This window comes from Typopeltis vanoorti, chromosome 3 (genome assembly GCF_054136105.1).
Source record: "Typopeltis vanoorti isolate ZY-2024b chromosome 3, IOZ_Tvanoo_1.0, whole genome shotgun sequence".
Taxonomy (NCBI): Eukaryota; Metazoa; Arthropoda; class Arachnida; order Uropygi; family Thelyphonidae; genus Typopeltis; species Typopeltis vanoorti.
The window spans coordinates 68,487,965-68,505,751 of record NC_143551.1 but is presented as its reverse complement, the minus strand read 5'-3'; the positions used below and the strand labels follow the sequence as shown (position 1 = coordinate 68,505,751).

The following is a 17,787-nucleotide window of genomic DNA, read 5'->3' as shown; positions in this document are numbered from 1 at the left end:
TAATGTTACAATAGTTGAAATCCCCCATAATAATTACCCTTCCATTCCGATTACTTGTCCTTAGTACTGGCTCGGGTACATTATATACATTCTTACACTCAACTGTCTCACTGATGTCCGCGTATCCCTCCCCCCCCCTCCTTGGTAGTTCTAGTTTCCCTAGTTTCTGCACATCCATTTTCACTTCATTCAGCAACACTTTTTTCAGTCTCTGCACACCAAATCCATTCAAATGCAGGCCATCCATCTTATATAAATCCTTTCGCCCATCAAACTCATTCCACGTCCACGAATTCCACACCACACCGTCTGCATAACCTGCTCATAAAGTCATTTGCGATTATGGCCCTCCTTCTAAACTCCTCTCTGTCGTACAGCGGCAACAGATTCACCATCCTAACTCTGTCACCCTTTTCTTTCTCTACCTTTAACAATACTTTCAAGTCTTCTGTCATAAAAAATTTATCTCCTTTCAATTCATTCGTACCCACCACAACTGTCAATTCTTTCACCCTCTGTTTTTGCACTCTAATACTCTCGCTTACATCCTTAAATTTTGCACCCGGTAAGTACGATTTAGTTAAACTTCCCATCTATCACACCTCTTAATAACGAGTCACCATACAACACTCTTTCCTTCATTTCTGAAACTCTCCCACTTTTACACTTATTTTTCCTTTCAAACACTTGTTTATTTCCATTAGCCGGGGCACTCTGGAAAGAGTTTTGCAGGTGCCACTGCGCACTGTGTATTACTCCGTGTAACCTAGCGATCTCACTACTTACAAATAATTCCTCATTTTTTTTATCATTTAAACATGATACTTGGACACTGGTTGTCATTTTGTGTTTGGGGGTAGGAAGGCTTTAAAAGTTTTTTTTTTATTGTTGTTATAAACAAACATGTATGGTGTTTTCTCCTTGATTACCTATTAAATCTTTAAATGTATTTGATCCAATTCTAGCATTGAAATCGCCTGCAGTTATTAAGTAATCTTGTAAGTATCATTTAGTTAAATCGTACTTACATACGTACTTTATTTGTGTTCTGAATTACGTTTTGGAGGTTTTTATAGAATTCTTTTGTTTCAGATTTTTTCCCTTCTTTGGGTGCATATATTCCTATGATTGTAATAATTTTTTTTTATTTAAGCCTAGTCGTTATTATTCTTTCAGAGATCCAGTTATATGATTCAATGTTGTCTTTCCATTTATTGCTGATTATGATGGCTATACCTGCAGCAGCTCATTTTTCATTGGGTACTCCACTGTATATTAAACTGTAGTCCTGAAGTTCTGTAGAGCTTTTTTATTTTTTGTTTGTTTCTGAAATTACTGCTATTCCCAGTTTCATTTCTGTTAGAGCGTTTTGTATTTCTTCGATCTTGTGATTGATGCCTCTTATGTTTACTGTTCTGATCCTTATCCAGTTCATACTTCTTTTTTCCATTTCCATTTCATTATCCATTTGGGCTGTCTGGTTTTTATTCCCTTGAAGTTTCCGAGTAAAAATAATTTGTCAGCTGGGCTGGTTACCAACCATCCACAGCCTAGTCTGGTATTGGGGCTGCCATTTTAGGGCCTCCAGACATGCCTGGTTTGGTCCGCGACTTCTTATTGATTATTCACAGCCAACCACCATTTCTGATGGCCATTCCCCTATCTGCTACACGGGGACCCGCTTGGTTGCAGTAGCTCTGCTCCAACTCCAACAGCTTTTTTAAACATAAAGATATACATAAATATACATGGGAAGCCAGACGATATAAAAGCATCATTGACTATATACAGTGGTGAGCTATAAGGGGCTTGCTCAAGCCATTTGTTAAATTTTTCTCAAATTTGCAAGCCCCTTGTTCTTCTTGTTTAATAATGTTGTAGAACTAGAAAATACCACCGTGGAATGCATACATGCTACTATAATTGCAACTTTAAATTCATATGGATTTTCTGATAACTATAAAAAAATCATTTCATTGCATTTTGTTCTGATGGAGCTAGTGTGTAATGTTAGAAAATAAATCAGGTGTTGCAATCAAACTTCTACAGAAATTTCCCAACGTTGTGATTTGGCATTGCGCTCATCGTTTACACTTAGCATTAGACGATTTGATAAAAAAAAAAAACATTAAAGAAATAAATCGTTTTGAAATATTTATGGATAAATTATATGCTTTTTATCATCAATGACCAAAAAATCAACGAGAATTAAATACGATTGCAAAAGACCTTGGTATTGAAATTTTAAAGATTGGCTGTGTGTTTGGACCACGATGGGCAGCTTGCAGTTTACGAACAGCTCTTGCTTTGTGGAGAAATTACCCAGCTTTATGCAAGCATTTTGCATCGAACGATAAATAAGGGCTTTTTAAACCGACTTCTCAATTTTGAATTTTTAAAAGATCTAGCATTAATGATTTATATCCTACAGAAATTATCATATCTGCCAGAAGCTCTACAAAGTCACAATATAAGTATTATAAGGGCTAAGTATTATAAGAGCTTTTTTGCTCGACGATGCGAGCCCTTTGTTAAAATTTCCATTGCTCACCACTGACTATATAATAGTGGGTGAAAAACTAAAGAAGTTGCTAAGAAATTGAAGAGCATACAGAGGATGCAATATTGACTCAGACCACCATTTATTAATCAGTACTATTAAGATCCCAAACCAGAGAAATAGAAACAATACAAGAACACAAAAACAAAAGCAGGAGCAATTTAAGATAGAACAGTTACAGCAAGATAGTATCAGAGAACTGTATCAAAGAAGACTTGCAAATCATACAAAGGAAATAAATGAAGATACAGATATAGAAAATGAATGGCAAAACATTAAACAAATAGTAAAAACAAGCAGTATATCAAGCCATAGGAACAAATTATAGAAAAAAGAATAGAATTTAACCTGCCAATATATGGTCTTCCTAGATTATGAGAAAGCATATGATCAAATCAACAGAATAAATCGATATACTCTATGAATTGAAAGCTCCACCTTAAACCACAAAAGCAATAGCAGATATAATGGAAGAAAGCTATATTAAAATTAAAATTAATAATGAAACAACCGAAAAAATTAAAACCAATAGAGGTCTCATTCAAGGAAGTGGATTATCAATATATATATATGGAAAAAATTTCAAGAGAAAGAAGGAAAAACAAAATCATAGGAAATATTAACCAGCCTTTTTGTATGCTGATGACCAAGTTATTTTTGCTGAAAATGAAAACCGATTACAGAAAAATCTACACGTATTGGACAAAACAATAGAACCAGTATAACATGAAGATCTCAATAAATAAAATGAAATCAATAGCATTTCAAGGTAAAGAAATTAAAAGATGCAAACTAGTCATCCACAACAAAGTAATAGAACAAGTGAACAAATTTAAATATCTAGAAAATTACACAAGCCCCAATGGAGGAAATCAACATTGCATAAAAAAAGCAAAAATTCCTAGCAGTCATTGGAACTTTGAATAGATACTTCAGTAAACAGATGCCTAGAACAACCCAAATAAAACTGTATAAAATAATAGCCAATCCAATTCTGAAATATGGCAGTGAAACATGGACTCGAGGAGAACGAGATAAAAGACAAGTGGAAGCTGTAGAAATGAAGTTCCTAAGACCACTCACAGGCTATAAAAGAATAGACAAGATAAGAAATGAAGAAATAAGAAAACAGTTATCCATAATTAACATAGCAGATGACATCACAAACTATAGAAAGAACTGGAAAAAAACACACAGAAAGAATGAATGAGAACAGATGACCAAATATTGCCTGGAAATATAAACCAAAGGGATATGATCAAGAGGAAGATCATGTCCCTTTGGTTTAAAAGTCTTCTGCCCATCTCCTCCTGGGAGGAGATGGGCAGAAGACTTTTTAACACGTTCGCTGCCACGCTACTTCGGCATAGTCTGTTCCCATACACCGAGCAATTTCACTTCTTCAAGGTCAGTACGGTAATCTCGTTGCCGGCGGTGTCATACGAGTATACTCGTAGTAGTTGGCTTGTTCAGAGCATATACCATCTATAAGAATACACAGTTTTGATGCTAGCTCCACAAGCCAAGCATTTTCACTTCTTCGAGGTCAGTACAGTAATCTCGTTGCCGGCGGTAAACGTCATACGAGTATACTCGTAGCTGGCTTGTGTAGCTGGTTTACCAACTATGAGTATACTCGTAGTTAGTAGCGAACGTGTTAAATCCTTGATAATGTTACAGGCAAACAATTGCCTAATATGGGAAACCAAGAAGAAGAAGAGTTATAAACAAACATTATTTCTGTAGTGAAAAAAATTATTGTAGTAATGACAGATATGCCAAGCAGTGCTACATAGAAAATTTGCTAATAAAAAAAACATATTCAAAATTAGAATCCTGAGAGAGTGGTAAATGAATAAACTGGCACAAAAGTGAAAAAGTAGAGAAACTCCTATCTCAAAAATGTGTGTGTGTGATGTATTTGCTATCCAAAGCTATTTCTAGATAATAATTAAAAATGGTAATAATATAATTAAAATGAAAAGCCAAAAGGCTAGTTTTCTGGCAATTTAATAGTTATTAAATGGATAAAAATCCTATTTTCTTTTATATAGCCAGTAAGTGAAACTCAAGATCGAGAACTACGATCTAAGAGTTGCAATGCCGAAAAGCTATCGGCGAAGGCAATTCGAAGCAAAGGTGGAGCAAGCTCCCTCACTATGAGGGAGCTTGCTCCACCTTTGCTTCGAATTGCCTTCGCCGATAGCTTTTCGGCATTGAAACTCTTAGATCGTAGTTGAGGGAGCTTGCTCCACCTTTGCTTCGAATTGCCTTCGCCGATAGCTTTTCGGCATTGAAACTCTTAGATCGTAGTTCTCGATCTTGAGTTTCACTTACTGGCTATATAAAATAAAATAGGATTTTTATCCATTTAATAATGGTAATAATATATTGGAAATATTATGTGACTGAGTGTAAGAAGTCTCGAACAGAGCAGACCTAGCACGATTCCACACCTACATCCTCCCACCAGCTCAGTACAACTGATAACAGGATTCGTGAGGCCACACAACTCTGATACACTCTGCAGAGGTCCAGTTTTGATGGTCCTGTTACCAGACGAGGTGCAGTGCCTGATGATGAGCTGTCAAACAATGGTACACGATTAGGGCTTTGGCTTCCATAGCCTATGGTAGGCAGAGTACACCATGCCATTCACTCACTGATGCTGCTTGGACCTCCAACATTGAAAACTGGGTGTGATTTGTGTTGGTGTTGCCCTGTAGTTGGTTTGTATGAGCCTGGACAGTCTACATCGATCCCAGTCATCAGTGCCATGCGGTTGGCCACCACTTGCTCACTGGGCACTGGTATGTGCCCAGTGATGTTATGAGTTATGTCCATTGATGGTTGATGGTATACTCACAGTAGACCCTTGATACAGTTGCTCTCGAGAGTCCTAGCAATATATAATGGCCCATCTGTCTTGTGCCAATAATATATCCACGATCAAAGTTGCTAAAATCCCCACCTTTATTCATGTTCATCTATTGCAATATACCATTGGAAACCCCTGATGTTTGCCTATTTACCATCTGCATTCTGTTTGGGTATGTTTCACTCTGCACAGGGATGCCAGTATGGTGTTAGTCATTACTAACACCATGTTGCAACATAAAAACACAAATTCAGAGAGAGAGGGGAGGCACAAGAAATCAGAAAGTCACATTGACTGTTGATTTCTTGTGCCTCCTCTCTCTTTCTCTGAATTTGGGTTTATGTTGGAACATGGTATTAGTAATGACTAGTTTATGCATAGAACAGAAATTCAGCAGATACTTACCATAGTTTTGCTCTTTTATTAAAGTCTTCCTTAAACATTACAATGTCTAGTTATCATTTCCTATTCTGCTGTTTAGATCTCCAAAAAAAGAACCAACTTTTCTATTTTCTTTGTGTCAGCTGCCTTCTCTAATACCTCAAAAAAATCCTCCACTTCTTCCTTAGCAGAAAAGTGATATTGCCTGCCATTCAAGAAGATTGATGTTGAAACTTTTTTCACTTGGTTATACTATAAATTAAAATGCCAAAAAATTATATTCTTGGTTTCCTTTATCCAAGTGTAAGCAAAAAAAAGTTTGTGTGTGAAGTATCTTCACATCTGGGCTACTTGTATATAGGGCTAATGGCTTCTCTTCAATTGCCTTAGTATCCCATAATGAAAGGCACATAACCTTACATGTATATTGTGATGCATTATGGGAAGGGCCACTACTCCGACTGGTTTCAACCTTTATTTAGATATGCTAAAGTGCAGGGATACATCTCCAAAAATTCTGAGTGAGCTACAAGATCACTCTAAATCTCACTGAGTGATCCCAAAGGGTCACGGCTAAACTCATCACTCACAGGAAACGCAGTGATTCAGGCAAAAACTAGCTACCGAGCGGAACCTCTCTGCTACCCTGGAAACTAGCTACCATCAGTGGGAGCCAGGCCAAGAAGAGATACTGATGTTGAAGTAATATATTTCTAATATACGAAGGCTGTTCAGTAAGTAATAAGATTAATTTTACTGTCGCGAAACCACTCATCACAATATTAATTTCTGTGGAATAAAGAAATGTTGCTGTCTGTATTAACAAAAGCGGTTGATAGATAGCATATACGGGCTGATGTGCCAGAGTGTCACGTGACTAAATGCAAGCTTGTTTCGGTGAACCTACGAGCCACGACCAGTCGTCGAAATGGAAGCATTTTTGGAACAGCGTTATGCGATTAAATTTTGTGTGCGTTTGCAAAAATTGGCATTGGACACTTTTAACATGATATGCGAAGCTTTCCACGATGAAGCAATGTCGATGGCAAGTGTTTTATGTTGGCATAAAACTTTTAAGGAAGGAAGGCAAAATGTGGAAGATCTTGAACATGAGGGAAGACCTTCAACGTCCATCACAGAGACAATGATCAACACAGCAGCGATTATCATCAAGGAGGATCGCAGAATTACAGTACACCAGCTGCATGTTGTCCTGAATATTTCTGTGGGAAGTGTTCACTCAGTCATGGCATTTGGGACTGAAACGTGTTTGCACCCGATAGATTCCCAAACTCTTGACGCCGGAGCAAATGCAGCATTGAGTGGATGTGTGCACAGAATGGAAAGAAAGACTGGAACAAGAAGATGACAACTTCTTGAAACGCATCATTACAACAGATGAAGCTTGGTTGTTTCACTATGACCCCTACAATGAAACAACAAAGCAGTGAATGGAAGCATCCATCTTCGCCTACCCCCAAGAAAGCAAAAACTATAAAATCGGCTGGTAAAGTTATGACCATAATGTTTTTTGACTACGAAGGCATTGTTTACCAACACACTGTAGAACCCGGGAATACTGTAAACAGCTCATACTATGCGGATGTTTTACGGACAATGGCACAGCATGTCAAAAGAAAGCGTCCATTGCTGAAGAATGGCTTCTTATTGCACCACGATAATGCAAGGCCACATATTGCTGGTTGTGTAGCGGACGTTTTGCAGAAGAACAACATAGATATCCTACCACACTCTCCATACAGTCCTGATCTTGCACTGTGCGATTTCTGGCTGTTTCCTCAGTTCAAGAAACCACTAAGAGGCCGCCATTTCGAAAGCAACAAAGCATGTGTAAAAGCTGCGAAGACGGTTTTGAAAGAACTCTCAAAAAACAGACTTTCACGTGTTTAAGAAGTGGACACAACATTGGGACAAATGCATCGCGTCTCACAGTAGTTACTTCGAAAAAGATCATGTAAATGATGATGATTAAAGGTAATCTGTTTTCTATGTAAATATAGTCTTATAACTTATTGAACAGCCTCCATACAATTAATCAAAAGGTCAGAATATAATTTCTTGGTGTCTTACATTATACTACCAAGGACTTAAGGGAATGCATCTAATGCAATCTGCCATCTGCACTACAATCCTCCATCTATACACTACACTCACTAATAGTATCTTCATTAATTTTGTGTTCTTTGGCTGATTTGCCTTGTCTTTCATATGATATCAGTTAACTCTCCTTCATTTGAAAAAAAGAAGGCCATATAGTTTCTTCTCATTATGACAAGGATCAAATTTTGGGTCTTTTCCATTCAAAGAAAGTAGTATCCCATGCTGTCTGCATTATGGAGACATTATAGGATCAGCATTTTATAAATAAAACTGACAAACTGAATCTCTTCCTATAATTTCTTTACTCATCAACTAAAAATTATCCCTCATCACAGAGACATCATTTTGCAAGTCCTGGCCATAGGGTTGGATGAGATCAGCATTGTGTGAAATACTCATGACTTATTTTTCACGGTATTAAGAACATCACAAACACTTTTAACAACAAAGATGTTTTATTAACGCTTATATTTCGCTGATTTTCAACTCAGCATCATCAGAGCACAACACACATGTAAACACGACAGTGAGTGAGTGAAACAATATAATTGCAAAAGATCTAAAGTCCTATTTTTTGGTTGCCTCTAACGAAAAAAAAAAATAAATAAATAAAAAAATAGCAGTTATCCAGGAGTTTTTCTTAGGATAACCGTCTCCCAAATTTTTGGCAAATTAATGCAACCATATTTGTTAAGGTTGGGAGAATTCTTCAAAGCCATTGCTGACTCAAAAAATAATCTTTCAGATCTATAATCTATGATCTTCGAGAACAAATCGCCACTACTCGCATAGAGCTTAGTAAGCTAAACAGCTCTACAACAAGAACTAATAAATGTATTAAATCCTGAAATATGGACTGTCCTACAACACATCTCCGAAATTGCAGCAAAAAAAGAATTCACAAAAGTAAAAAGCAAACAGCTAGAGAAATTTGAACTCCTACAACAGCGCCAACATACGAAGTCCCGACCGCAACTTCGACGAGACCAAGTGGTCGTAAACCTATCGTCGGAAACACTCACTGAAGAAGCCAAGAATGCTCTCAGTCTAGGACATAACTTTGCCGTCATGCCCAAACAAATTCCTAAACTAGAAATTACGATGAAAGTAGAACGGGGTATCCACGATCTTCCGCCAGCAATGGCCAACAACGTGCGACTAGATATAGCAAGTATTATAAACAATGCTAAGCCTCCAAAATGCAATATGCCACGTAAGCAAATAACTGCCCTAAAAAAGTTATATAATAATAAAAATATTATTATTACAAAAGCCGATAAAGGAAATGCAACAGTTATCATGAATAAAGAAGAGTATAACAGAAAAATGCAAGATCTCATATGTGACAGTTCCACATATCAAATTATACATCGAGACCCTATGATGTCTCAAAAGAAAAAAGTCCGAAAATTACTGAAAAAAGTGACATCATGGCCCAAAGAAATCATCAGGAAAATAAAACCAATTCATGTTAAACCACCCCATATTTATGGATTACCAAAAATCCACAAAACTAATATTCCCCTACGCCCCATAGTTGATAGCATAGATAGTCCCACATATAAACTGGCCCGGCATTTAGCCAAGTCGCTTGCCTCCCTTACTGGCAACTCCTCTACTTTTGTAAAAAATTCAATCCATTTCAAAACACTGGTTAAAAATCTAATCCTAAAAGATTCAGACATAATGGCTAGTTTCTATGTCACCTCCTTATTTACCAATGTACCACTTATAGACACTCTTGATTTAATCAAGTCTAAATTTCCCCCAGATATTTTTGAATTATTTCAATTTACCATGAATGCAGGTTAATTTACATGGGGGGGGGATTCTACAAACAGATTAATGGTACTGCTATGGGTTCCCCCCTCTCCCCCCATTAGCAAAATTTTTACATGGAACACTTTGAAAACAAAGTACTTACCACAGCTACATACAAGCCACAAGTGTGGTTACGCTATGTAGATGATGTGTTTGCCATCTGGCCCCATGGACAAGACACTTTGGATGCTTTTGTCACCTACCTAAACAGCCAACACCCCAAAATTCACTTCACAGTAGAAAAAGAATCAACTGTTTACCATTTCTTGACACATTAGTCACCCGCCTTTCAGATGGTTCACTATCTTTTTCTGTTTACAGAAAGCCTACACACACAGGAAGATATCTACATAAACAATCACATCATCATCCAGTCTAACAGTACAGCATTTTAAAAACACTTACACACAGAGCCAGAGCCATTTGTTCTAACGATACAGCTGTGACCACTGAACTCCAATACCTGCGCCATACATTCTTAGCCAACGGCTACAATCCCTACAAAATAGATAAAATACTACATAGGCCCATTACTCTGCCCTCCCTTAATACACAAGAATACAACATGACCATTTCTATTCCCTATATCAGAGGTACATCGGAAAAGATAGCCAAAGTATTGTTGAAACATGGCCTTCGCACTACTTTCAAACCTCATGTCAAGCTGGCAACTCTGATCCGCTCGCCTAAGGATAAACTTCACCCTTTAGCACACCCAGGAGTGTATGAAGTTCCGTTGACTGTGATTTGGCCTATTATGGACAAACAGGAAGATCAGTGAACATCCGCCTGGAAGAACATGAAAGATACATTTGCTACTATTACTATGGCAAGTCGGGACTGGCAGACCACGCTTTGGACACTCCTTCACACAGGATTAGATGGAAGAAAATGAATGTGCTATTTAGGAGTCGTTATAGATCTGAAAGATTATTTTTTGAGTCAGCAATGGCTTTGAAGAATTCTCCCAACCTTAACAAATATGGTTGCATTAATTTGCCAAAAATTTGGGAGACGGTTATCCTAAGAAAAACTCCTGGATAACTGCTTCCCCCCCCCCCCCCGTTAGAGGGCGCCAAAAATAGGACTTTAGCTCTTTTGTCTTTTGCAATTATGTTTCACTCACTCACTGTCACGTTTACATGTGTGTTGTGCTCTGATGATGCTGAGTTGAAAATCAGTGAAATATAAGCATTAATAAAACATCTTTGTTGTTAAAAGTGTTTGTGGTGTTGTTAATACCGTGAAAAATAAGTCATGAATAACTATCAACACCTAAGCTTATCTGTTAGATTGTGTGAAATAGGAAAGTACAACAGAAATGGCAGTATACTTGACCAGGCTGTTCAAGCCCTAGCACTGGTGCAGTGCCACTGGAAGTAGAAAAAAGGAGACAAAACAATTCTGCTGGTACATAAAGGAGGACTCATCTGAAGTTTCAAATTATAGACCAATTAATGTCTTAGGAGTGGTAGTTAAGGCCACGAAAAAAAAATGTGGTTAAGGATGGAATTAAAGGAGTGAATGAATTGGAATGTGATTGTGTTTTGGGGCTAGCATAGCACTGTGAAGAAAGCTCTAGTCTTAGTAATTTATCTGCCTTCTGTAATAAAGTAACAGCTGAGTTTAATAAGGAAAATGGCTATGCCATGATGTTGCTGGAATTTTTAAAAGCATTTGACAGAATACCACATGGAGCCATCTTATAATACTACAGTGGCAGAATTATTCTGCCATTGTAGTTGATAAGATATCATACTCAGAGTGACAATATGTGGTTCTCTTGGCACCTGAGGTAACTGAACTTAATGGGCTGTGTGAAATATATTATGTATGCATCACCACTGCCACAGGACATTAGCTAACTCCAAAGCATAGGGTCACTGAAGAGTCAGTTGTCAGAGACATCCTGGCAAGAATTTATGAAGAAATAGAATAATGTATCGAAGTTTGTCACAACTCGTGAAGTTCACATTGAAGGTTTATAGCAGGCCTGCACAACTTGATTGTCTTTGAGGGCCAAACCCAACTTGGACCACTTGACCAAGGGCTAGATCACTTCGGACCTTGAATCTTAGAATAGTCCACTGCAGCTAAACTTAAGTAAATTTGTTAGTAGGTCTACAGTAAATACTAATCAATATGCATATTTAAATTTTTTAGAGTTACAATTAAAATTATAATCAAATTTATTTACAAACAGATATAGCTGCTAAATTTCTCAATAAAAACCACTCAAACATAAACACAAAGTTTACTGATAATTTCACTGAGAATATCACACTTATTCTCAGTGAAATATCCTTAACTGAATGTCACATTGTGACATTCACAGTGTCATAATATCACATTCAGAATATCACAATGTGACATATTGCATTTCTTTGTTGCCACTATTTTATCAAAGTTTGGTGTCATGTTTGGTGTGGCCATTCTAAATATGGCCTCTAAATTGATATCACTTAAAGATGAACGCTGTTTGGTTTTGTTCAAGTTCATGACCGAAAAGTTTGTTCACAAGTATATGTGCTCCCAAACATACAAAATACCTGGTAGGCAGTATCCAACAAACTTTTAAATTTATCCTGATCCAGAATAGAATAAAACTCTTGTAAAGTACTCTCCCTATGCTTGACCCAATAGTTTTCAGAACACTGGAGATCAATAACTTCCATCTGGAGTCGACAGGTAGATTTCCTGCTTCGACAGAAAATGGATCCTCAATCACTTTTATGCAGGCTTTATCTTCGTTAATCAATGGCATTCTTTTCTGAAACGCCTCACTTAGAAGTGATATGTGCTTCTTATATTTTCCACTCACTATTGAATGATATTCTGATGGAATATTCTGTGGACAAGTTAAGAAATGTGACATATCCCCATTAGCAAGTTAATTTTCAGACAAGCTTAATTTCATTTTGAATGCCTTTATAAGAGACATTAACTGAAAAACAAACTTATTTTTTCCTTGAAGAACTTTTTTTAAAGGCTTGTTGCTGACCGCTAAGGACTTTCAATAACTTTGCTGCTTTTATTTGCTTTTCACTTGCATCCAACTTACCAAGGTTAGGATGTTTCGATTCCAAATGACGTCTCAGATTGTACTCTTTTAGCACAGCGATAGATTCCGGCAAACAATGCATGCTATTTTGTCCTTAAACAACTTAAAAGAATATTTGTTTGTCCACTCAGGGTTAAATGTTCGTTGTTCTGAATCTATTTTACACTTTTTACTTAAGCTCATTGTGTTGAGATTGACAATAATAATTACAAAAAGCTAATGATGGAAAACTCACAATAATGCAGGTTAGGATAACAGTTATGTAATGTATTGCTCCAGCTACAACCAACCACTATACTGCCAAAGCCAGTCGAGGCACAACCAACTTTGTGTAATACGATTCGTTCTCGTTCGTAGACATCAAGTTGGTTATCATGGAGATGTAACTTTGAATTTCCCTGCAGCGACACTAGCGCTAACAAAACCTAGAAGCGATTGAAATAATTTGTTATTAAATATGACAGTGGGAATAACTCCAAATGCAATTTATTGTTGAGTTGAAAGAAACATGATTGTGACATCGCATGAACGTAAACATTCAGATTCTTAGTAAAAATTTAATTCAACGCTAGGAAAAATTCATCTAATTTCATATTCCCCCGCCTGATTAAACAATTTCAATCAGGCAGACTGGCCAAAATAAATAGCATTGCAGGCCGCATGCAGCCCACGGGCCGTATGTTGTGCAGGCCTGGTTTATAGGCATGATTCCATTTATCAAACTTAGTTTCTTTACTTAATAGTATTTGTCATTGTCAGTAAAGTTAGATTGCTTTTTATGACAGCTTAAAAGTGTATTTTTCTTTTTTGTACCTAATTCCTGTATATAATGTGTTTTATTTTATGCAAAGAAAACCTGTTTAATCATTAAGCTTGTGAGATTAAATACTGTATATCTAGTGGTGTGTTGGGACCGGCTCGTGTGAGCTGGTTGTTAAAATTTTTCAAATTTAGCGAGCCAATTGTTAATATTTTTAAGTTGGGTGAGTCGGTTATTAAAATTCTTTATGAAAGGATAGATGATGAATGGTGGTATATACTTTTTCTCATAAATATTTTGAAATTGTATAATAAACACTTACATGTATTATTATTCTTATTATTATCAAAAATAAATGCATAAAGGAGAATTTGTGTTTTAACAAAACACAAATTCAATTTAGGAATGGGAATTTGGAAACGATTTTATTTACTAAACAATGTCTGTATTCATTAAAACACAAACACATTATCAAAACTCCCGAACTGGGTATTTGAATGAACAATAATGCCTTATTTTTTGGCGAATTTCCAAGAACTTGCAACATTAAGTTCTTGGAAATGCAACATTGTTGCACTATCGATAAATACAAAAATTCGTCACGATGGCTACAGTCTCTGGTCATTTGATCGACTACGAGTGGTAATATTAGTATTACATTTTTTTTGTTCAGGATGTTATTTGATAATTGGCAAGTTGTAGGTAATATAGGAAAATTTTCTTTAATATATGTTTTTATTTCAGTTTTTTCTTTTTTTTTTTAATAATTAAAATAATTTTAATCAGGGTTAGAGTTTTATGGTCGAAAAAACGGATAGCCGTTAGTTGAAAAAATGAAATAGAACGAAACTTCTTAAACATTAAAAGGTCAAAATTTGAAGAAGCAGAAACAAAGACATCTGAAGATACAATAGAATATTGTGAAGAATCAAATTTTTCATAAAGTGAGCCGGTTGTTAAAAATTTACCAACACACCACTGTGTATATCCAAATACATTATGTATTTTAATTTGCCACTTAAAAAATGTTAAAAATGGATGCTCCATATTGCATATCCCCAGTTAAATGAGTGTAGTCTCTATGCTTAATTAAGGATTAAAAGTCCATCTGAATTATCTTTCAAATTAACAAAAATAGCTTGGTTTCAGATTGCAAACCTTGAACTCTCATAAATGGATTTCGTCATACTTTACTAAAATACTTAAAACAATGTTCATAAAATTTATTTATTTCAAAATTTTAAGTTTATTAATGAGGTAATTTTGAAATTAACTTTGTCTAAAAGCATGACATAAAGAATGATGCATCGGATATACAGTACTGTATATCCAAATACATTATGTATTTTAATAGATTTAAATATTTACATCAACAAAGTTTCAGGTACATGATGCATTTTTTTATTTATATATGTCCTTAATTACTCTATAAATATAAGTAATAAAAATAGTAATTAATTTTATGAACCATTAAAATGTTATTTTCATGTTTGGATAATTTTTTAATACTAATGGAATTTAAATTTTTTTTTTATATTTTCAGTTTGTTATTAGTAATTAATAAACAGATTAGTGCTGAACAAGAACACCCAAACTGAAAGTGCCATACACCATGGATCGACAGTCAAATGATGCACATCACAAAAATTCAAATTTGACTACTCTTATTAACCAAGTGATGTTTTTTATGCTTTGTGACCGGTGGTTTTGTCCTGAAGAAAGATTAACTTGCTTGTATTCACTGCTATTTTATAATGTTGCTATTTACCTACTTACATATGCAAATAAACTTGTACATTTACAGAATTATTCTCCAATAGTACTAGTTTCAGAACATACTAATATTCGGCATTTAGCAATGACTACTACAAAAATCATTTTAGATTTAACCAAGGCTACCACATTTGTGATAACTGGTGTATTTATGATGCTAGTTTTTGGATTGGAACAGGGCTTACAACATTTTAGTCCAAGTTGGTGTTATATTCTAATAACTGTTAGCTATTTTATACTCACAGAATACAGATGTCAAGAAAAAATACTTGCATTTTTAAGTTGGTTTCATCTGGATATGTTTGAAAACTTGGAGGAATTATGGTGTCCAATTTTCTTATATTTATTGAAATCTATAGCAGCTAGTATAATGGTATTGCTAGTTTTCCTCTGTTCTGATGGAAGTTGGGTGTTGATACTTTCAGCATGTTATTTTAATATATTTTTAGAAATTAAAGGATTAGATAAGCATTGGAAAATATTAAACTCTGAGCAGGCTGATCTTGATAAATATAGACATGCCACTGCTGAAGAGCTTGCTGAACAAGATGATGTCTGTGCGGTATGTTTGCAGCCAATGACATGTGCTCGTATGACTCCATGCAAGCACATGTTCCATGGTGGTTGTTTGCGACAATGTTTGAAAGAAACATCATCTACCTGTCCATTATGCAAACAGGACTTATAATTACAGTACATTTTAATGAGTTAGAAATGCCTTTTAGTCTAGTTGAAATCATATAACTGCCTTTCCTATATACTTAATCAAGAATTTGCATATTTGACATGCCAAAAAATGCTTAATGTGTGCCTTTTATGATACTTAGTTTGACCATTAGCACAATGCATTTCGTCCAGAAATAATATTTTGGAGAACTTTTCAAAATAGAATAGTGCTACTGAAAAGTAGCTTAGCTTCAAACATTTAAATTGCTAAATTGTAATTCTGTAAGTCATAAAGTTCATTAATTTGCAGAAAATTATTACATAAATAGAAATATAGTGTGGGTGGATGAGTGTATGCATGAACAGACACCATTTATTTTTTATATCTTTTCTTCAGGATGAGCATAAAGCTGATTTGTCTGTTGTATGAATGAAAAAGGGCAACGGTAAAAGAATGAAAAGTTAAATGTAAAGCTAAAAATGAATTATAAATTTACATCCTGAGTTTTGCAAAAATTATAAATTATTCATTTTGAATTTGGTAATTAAAAAAAAAAAAAGTCTTGTGTTCATAATATTTAGGAAAGTTTTAGATATATTCTGCAGATTTCTATTTAAACACGGTATGTTATTGTTTTCGTACATAATCCCCTTTTATTAACAAGGTAAGGCATTTTATGATTTGGAGCAAACTGATTTCGTTCTGAATGCTACTAAATTGATTAATTTTTATATTAAAACATGTCTGAAGGAGAAGATAGTTGAGTGAATCCTGAAAGTAGATAAGTATGTGGAATGATGGTTCTGATTGGAAATAGTACTGCATAATGTTGGTTTTTGAGTGACTTATCTAGTCTAATAAATTTATCTTAACTACTGTTAACGTTAACAGAATTATTTTTCTGTTACAATTAGATCAGTTTCCTGTCATTTTGGCACATGTTGCATGTATACATTGTATAAATATTTAAAACAAATATTTTGGTTCTGAATTTTATTAATTATATATATGTATTATTGAATATTCGGATTTATTGTTTGTGTTATTTTATGTATGTGCAGACATCTTTGGAAGCTGAGTACAATTAAATTCAATGTCTCCGTAGTTGCAAATGAAATAAAAATATTATTTTTTCACTGTGTTATTCATTGAATTTGAAAGTATCACATGCTTTTAAAAAACAGAATAAAATTGTTTCTTGCTACAGACTGGATTTATTAATGGCATTTTTATTTTATTTTATTTTGTCATAAATCTATATTCAGTTTTTTGAAAATTTGTGACTCCATTTGTAAACTGGAATTTTTCTAGTTTGCATTAATTTTTTCTATATACTTTTTTTTTTATTGAACTCATTACTATGAATGAAAAATGATATTGATGCCTTGCTTAATCCAGGATTACTAATGTTCTTAGAAATATCATTTAGAGACCATTGGAAAATTTAATTACAACATTTACAAAAAATCCTCTGCAGCACAGTTGGTTTCAAGACTTCCTTCCACTTTGGCTGAAAAGACCTGAGTTTTTTTCCATTAGGATGTGAAGAACTTTGATCAGGGCTGTTTAAGTGAAGGTGAGTAAGCCAGTCTCATATTGAGGTAGCAAAGTTTTTCATCTCTTGCAAAACAGGCAAACCAACCAAAAGAGCACATATAGATAGGATTAAACTACCCTCTTAAAAGATCAACAGAGGTTAAAGAGTTAGGTTTCGTGGCATTTGGCGATGATATGCCACCAAGTCTAATGCATAAAGAAAATGGGA

General features: G+C 35.1%; 1 protein-coding gene across 4 annotated transcripts in view; it reads left to right on the top strand.

Moving 5' to 3' along the window:
- Positions 1-17,158, top strand: part of LOC150108239 (uncharacterized) — an 86,960-nt gene extending 69,802 nt beyond the window's left edge. For all 4 annotated transcript variants that reach the window (XM_090415693.1, XM_090415692.1, XM_090415691.1 and 1 more), the window contains exon 4: positions 15,126-17,158. In XM_090415693.1, the coding sequence (XP_090271819.1) occupies positions 15,195-16,043 (849 nt within the window). In that variant the 5' untranslated portion in view covers positions 15,126-15,194 and the 3' untranslated portion in view covers positions 16,044-17,158. The remainder of the gene's footprint in view (positions 1-15,125) is intronic.
- Positions 17,159-17,787: the final 629 nt, after the last annotated feature.